The sequence below is a fragment of the Gymnoscopelus microlampas genome (assembly GCF_963454915.1).
Source record: "Gymnoscopelus microlampas genome assembly, chromosome: 23".
In the NCBI taxonomy this organism is placed as follows: domain Eukaryota; kingdom Metazoa; phylum Chordata; class Actinopteri; order Myctophiformes; family Myctophidae; genus Gymnoscopelus; species Gymnoscopelus microlampas.
In genome coordinates this window covers 21,042,206-21,048,449 of record NC_139960.1, presented here as the reverse complement: position 1 = coordinate 21,048,449, position 6,244 = coordinate 21,042,206, and the positions used below count along the sequence as shown (strand labels likewise).

The following is a 6,244-nucleotide window of genomic DNA, read 5'->3' as shown; positions in this document are numbered from 1 at the left end:
TAGATATACGGGCTTTAAATGGAGAAAGTGCAAACACCAGGCTTCGTCATGATGTTCCAGGGCTAGGTATTTACAATACACGGTGGAACAGTTTATTTCCATACCCGGACAGTTTTACTTGGAGGACAGTCCGTCCTGATACCAGTTCCGTGTGAAGATGGCGGAGTATGTGAATATCGTCCGAAGGGCTTTGGGACAGATAGGAGGTCACGGTGGCCTGCGTGGCCTTTTGGTCCAGTTCTTCAGGTCAGTTTGTTATTAAAAACAATAATATTATATATTAAAGTGACTGGCCATGCCGGTGTAGAACAACGTTTTGTGTGTCCCGACTTAATGAGCAAAACATTATGCCTTGTTGTCATGTACTTCGGATTAGCTGTTTACTAGCAAAACAGGATGCCTTGCAGTGGAGAAGTAGTTTTACTTAATTGAAAGTATCAATACTGCAGTGTAGAAATACTCTGGTACAAGCATAAGTCCGGAATTTAGAATGTACTTGAGTAAAAGTAATACAAATCTTTTGAAACTAGCAAATCTACAAGCTCACTATGCGTCGCCATGCAACGCATTGTGAGCTTGTAGATCGGCTATTTTCAAATGGCCGAAGTGAGTGATGTAATTATGTAATGTTTGTTTTGTAATCAAAATAAAAATCTGCCAAGTAACTAGTAACTAAAGTTTTCAAAAGTACCTCAAAATTGTACTTAAGGACAGTACTTGAGTAAATGTACTTAGTTACTTTACACCACTGCTAATATAGCGGTAACGTTAGTTATGAGACATCATACCATGTTTTATTTAGATGGTTCTGGTAGAGCGTCATTTTTCCTATCCTGACTTGTTTCACGAACTCCAAAGACCTTGTTGAAGCTCAGTGCTGACAATGTGTTGTTACCAATGTAACATAACATTATTATCTCTACGTTGACAGGGCCAATGACATTAAGACTGGAGCATTGATCGGTGTGGATAAGTATGGAAATAAATACTTTGAGGACAAGAGGTATTACTTTGGTAAGTACTCAGAGAAATTAGAATAACATACTTGAAGTGTGTGTGTGTGTGTGTGTGTGTGTGTGTGTGTGTGTGTGTGTGTGTGTGTGTGTGTGTGAGTGGGAGAAAAATAGAAACCATTAAGCACCTCAGTTTTCTTTTGTGTTTATATCCATTGGCATGCGTGCGTTGATACCTCCTCTGTCTCTAATACAGTTAAGTTTTGTATTTGTGTTTTCAGGACGGCACCGCTGGGTGATTTACACCACCGAGATGAATGGAAAGAACACAATGTGGGAAGTGGATGGCAGCATGGTGCCTGCTGAATGGTAGTTCAATTTCAACTACTTTATAGTCATGTGCACACACATGATGTAGCCAGCAGCTACATTTGATGGGTCCCAAGGTTGGATGCGCTGAAGCCTTATGTATTCACAAAGAGAATGAGAGCAATGCTTAGTGATTGATGTACTTTATTTAGTAAGACATGAGAAACGGTACATTGAAGTACAATTCACAATACAAGGTCTACTAAACTGGATAACTCATAAAAGCACTAAGCTTGTTTAAAATGAGTTCCCACACACACAAATCATGATGACATATATAAGAGACAGACAGATATACACACTACTATACAGAACGTCATACGATCAGCTTGCAGGTTACTGGTATGAAACATAAGAAATATGTACAAGAAAAAAGTTCTGGGGGGGAGGGTTAGTGGGGGGCGTTGGTGCACCTGATTCGGATGCTATCAATGCATTGAATGGGACATTATCACCTTTTATTAGACCATTGAATGGGCGAAGTAGGCGACCTACTTACCTACCCGCGATTTATCAGACCATTCATTGGGTGTTATCAAGACACACTGACCTACCAACGGAGATGACTTAAATAGTTCGGTTTTGGTTTTGGTTGTTTTGGTTTCGGACCATGACGGAGGCGCGCAGTCTCAGGCGAGCTAGAGCCGCTCGCCTGAGCCTACTCAGCGCCGTTGGAGTTATGTACCGATAGGCACAGAATCGTAAATATTGTTGTGGGGACTGCTCCGCCTCCAAAGTAGGTCAGTAGCTCCTGATTACGCCCAATGAATGGTCTGACAAATCGCGGGTAGGTCCGTGTATCGCCTACTCGTCACCTACTCGCCCATTCAATGGTCTGATAAAACGTGATAATCTCCCATTCAATGCATTGATAGCATTCAAAGCCGGTGGTTGGTTAGGTTAAGATTTTGCGTAGATAAATCACCATTAACCACTTGACTTGAAATGACTTATTTTCTATCAATTACACACCCCATGAAACCTTGAATTAATGGAGTCTCCGGCACTGACCGATGACCCGGTCATCAAATTATTGGCCCAGGAATGCGACAAAAACTAAAACACCTCCATGAATTCAAGAAAATAAGTTTTTTTTTTTTGGGTGAACTACTCCGTTAAACCTGTACGCACTTAGTTGACCCAGGGCTCTATACTATTCTTTGCCGAAAAGATCGCACCAGAATATGGACTCTGGGGTGCATGTGGTCGATAGTCCATGAAGTTCTTACTCACTGAACAGTAAAATTAGAACATAAATCAATGCTGTTCAACATCCTCATCATCACGAGAATCCAGTACTGTCGCACAGCTACGCCTGTAGCCAATAGGCGGTAGCCTACTTCAGTGGTCGTTTGTAGCTGCACCCCGATTCTGCCAAATTGAGTTTGTTCTGTCAAAACATGAAGAACTTATAACAATATCTAAGATTCCACATGCCAAAATGAATGAAAGGTTAATCCTGCTGGTATTTCCAAATTCCTGACAGTGTAGGAAGGGAGTTCTTTGAAAACACTGCTTGTGCTGCCGGCTGCCAGCCTCGTCGCTATGCATCTGCAGTATTGTCATTCATTCATTTACCATTACATGCAATACATAGTCTTTTGTGGAGAACAGGAGAGCTGAGAGAGCTGTCACTGCCTGAGATTCTAATTGGAGCCACTTGGGGGCATCAGAGAGTTCACTTGTTTGCGGGAACCAATGTATAACTAAGGCCCTGGGATTTTTCACCCAATAATATAATGTTGGAACTAAGGCCCTGGGATTTGTCACCCAATAATATAATGTTGGAACACTGGGAGGGATAAACCCCCCTGTTTCTTGGACTTCTGTAGAAGATGACTATTTGAGATACGATTGGTTTTATATCCCCCCAGACAAAACAAAAGGCATTATTATTGAATAAAGTTCTTTAAAGAATGACAATGAAAGATTAATTGAAATGTTTTGAAACAAGTACCATAAACCCGGGAAGTAACACCATTTTTTTTATTGCATTCACACGCCCTATCATAGAGATTATCAGAAACTTCCAGAAATCGTTATCTTTCTCAAGTTAGTCGTAATTGAGGAGAAAGGTCACTCTGAAATAAAAGCTTACGACAAACCCAAGAATGTAAACTGGTCCTCTTTGGCAATTTTAAAGGGAAGATAACGTGGATACAAATCGTCTGTAAGAGGAATTAATGCGCCTTTCTCCAATTGATAGAGTACCCAGACAAGCTACTGAAGGAGTGGAGGGAAGTATACCGGTGGATCCAGCAAAAATATCAACAATTCATCCCATGAAGTGATGATTCAATATTCCCCACCTTAATTCCCTTAATATCGGTATTATACTAGTAGCCAGCGGTTCCAGGGCTAAATTGAAAAATAACGAGCTTGCGCAACAACCCAGTCTTTTCCCACGTTTAAGATGAAAGGATGATTACTTATTACCATTAGTGAGAATGGAAGATGTAGGGCAAGCATAGAACATCTTAATGTGTTCAAAATAAATTGCCAAATTAATAGAGCCTCAAGGAGGAGTGCATATACAGTATCTCATTCAGTTTGATCGAATGCGCGTCAAGTGAGATAACTACAGGCTTAATGTTTGTTGTATACTTGGCATACATTTTATTGAATAATCTCTGGGTATTAAAAAAAGGAAATCTACCAGACATGAAATCATTTTGATCATGATGTAATAGAGATGAAATATGTCTGGCAAGCCTAGTTGCCAGCATTTTTGCTACCACTTGTGTGCAAAAGAGTGACTTTGAGAACGATTTCACTGTACAATGTTGTAAGTCAATGAGGAGGCTATATCCGATACTAATCAAGAGGGCAACTAAATATTCTGACATAGCATGGCAAGGCGCGCAACACAACTCAAACCTCTACCAAAGTGTAATTTCATACATTGCAGGTATTGTCTTATATCAAAATAGTTTAAAAAAATAAAATAATTGTCAGTACTACAGATATGTACAGCATGTAAGGATAAATGAGGTAAATTCCCAAAATGAATCTACGCAATTATCTTCATATTATGTTATGTCACAATAATAATTAAATAAATAAAGTGTATTGAAGAGGGTTTAAATCCGTCAAGCCCGGTCACTGATTCCATGATATTTCCATCAGGCATCGCTGGCTGCATTGCATGACGGACGACCCACCCACCACGCACCCCCCTGAGCCCAAGAAGTTCCTAGCAGAGGTGCACCAGTTCAACGTCAGTGGCTCAGCCGCGCAGTATGTGCCGTACCCCACCACACGCAAGAAGATCCATGAATGGGTTCCTCCCAAAGCTGGGTCCCAGTGACCCCACTGAGACTGCCACATAATTTATGACCATTGATTCCCTCTCTGTAAATTATAATATCCTGCCCCTGTACCAACTTGTTACCTTAATAAAATCTCTACAGATGATGCTGATTGTTTACGGAGTCCTTTTTGTCAAACTCACATATTCCCCAATTCCCCAACGCCTGTGTTTAATAACTGATTGTTTTTAACGATTTATTGTTATTACGGAAGACATATTTGTTATGACTGTCATCATAGGTTCTTCTAGCCTTTGTGTTACAGTGAGCCTGAAGTTCAGGGTACCAGGTAAGTCTTAACACACACACACACACACACACACTTATTAGTAGGATTATGCTGAGCTGTGACAGTTGCAACTTGCAGTATTTCACACCAAGGTGCTCCGGGTGTTTTAGTGCTGACTGGATGTCAGATGTTCAATGCATCAGTGTGAGTGTGGTCCTAATAGGACCCGCTGCTGGATCAACACTGATGATGACTCAGGCAGTGCGAGAGCCCTCATCCGTCTCTACTCCTCCTAAATTAGACCAGCGCTTTCATCAATGTGAGTTGACACTGTTGATTTCTTGATTAATGTTTCCAGAGCCATGTCCAGGAGGGCGTTTCATGGACATGTTTACTGTTAACTGTTAGAAACTTTTGTATGGTGCTAGCTGTTGCAGAAGGAAGCCCTATAACTGATGATGAGTAATAATAATCTGGTACGTGAAGGCCCATTTCTTCCCAAAGCCATAGAAAATAGTTTAAATGATAGCAGGTGCTTAGCCTATTAGCACCTGTTGTCATTTCAAATATAGCCTGATAGTGTAGTCAGTGTAGTGTTGGTTGAGACCTGATTTGTCAGTGATTTTCAGGCATCTGGAGCTGTTCTGTTCTGGGCTCGCACTGTTTTGGCGGAAGGACCATTGTTTCCCCTTTTTTGTCTGTAATAGTATTTTCTGAAGTGACCAAAAGGGGGCATTGTTTCCCTTTTGTGTTGCCACCCCTGTCATGATCCAAAGTCATTGAAAGAACATTGGTATTGTTTTAAAGCAGCATTTAAATATTTGCCTAATGGCCATCTCTATTTAGAAACCAGTTGGGACTTAACCTTGGAAAGGGCGTATATTATTTTGTCCAAACCTTTATGCAGCTGTTTTCGGTTGTTTTAGGTTTACTGTGCTCCAATCCACATTTTTCAATTACTGTGAGTGGTGGTTTCTGTGTTGTACTGCCTTTGGCTTGTTCTATATATCACATTTGCAGTATGATTCATTTTACAGTGCACATGGAGTGTGTCCCTCCCTTCTCGTAACTTTTTGGCTGATAATGCTATAATGTAGTGCCAGCCGGCTCTGCTAGTGATGTCAGCAGGGCACTAGAGAAATGCCGAAGAGGGTTATCTTGGATAGGAACACACCTTTTCTGTACAGCATTCCGCTTCACTGCATCTCCTTGCCACCTGCCAGCTCCTAAACCTCATCTGACCCTCAATCGTACGTCTTCTCTCCTTAACATCAGTGTCTTGTGTTTCACTTTCTCTTCTCTTACCTCTCTTCTTGCATTATCCATGGCTGGCTTCCTTTCATATATTAATTTGACTTATAATAGATCTGACTGTGATGCTACGT

General features: G+C 41.0%; 2 protein-coding genes across 2 annotated transcripts in view; one reads left to right on the top strand and one right to left on the bottom strand.

Moving 5' to 3' along the window:
* prkcq (protein kinase C, theta) overlaps positions 1–6,244 on the bottom strand; it is a 148,118-nt gene that overhangs the window by 1,904 nt on the left and 139,970 nt on the right. The gene's annotated exons all lie outside the window — the stretch shown is intronic.
* Positions 113–4,738, top strand: ndufa12 (NADH:ubiquinone oxidoreductase subunit A12). Its single transcript, XM_084049825.1, has 4 exons — positions 113–246; positions 932–1,014; positions 1,235–1,322; positions 4,449–4,738. The coding sequence occupies exons 1-4, from the start codon at positions 158–160 to the stop codon at positions 4,627–4,629; spliced, it is 441 nt and encodes a 146-aa protein (XP_083905951.1). The 5' UTR covers positions 113–157; the 3' UTR covers positions 4,630–4,738.

Coding starts and splice junctions, on each gene's coding strand:
- ndufa12 (XM_084049825.1), top strand. CDS start 158: ATGGCGGAGTATGTGAATATCGTCCGAAGGGCTTTGGGACAGATAGGA. Junction 247..931: donor CTTTTGGTCCAGTTCTTCAG/GTCAGTTTGTTA, acceptor CTACGTTGACAG/GGCCAATGACATTAAGACTG. Junction 1,015..1,234: donor GGACAAGAGGTATTACTTTG/GTAAGTACTCAG, acceptor TTGTGTTTTCAG/GACGGCACCGCTGGGTGATT.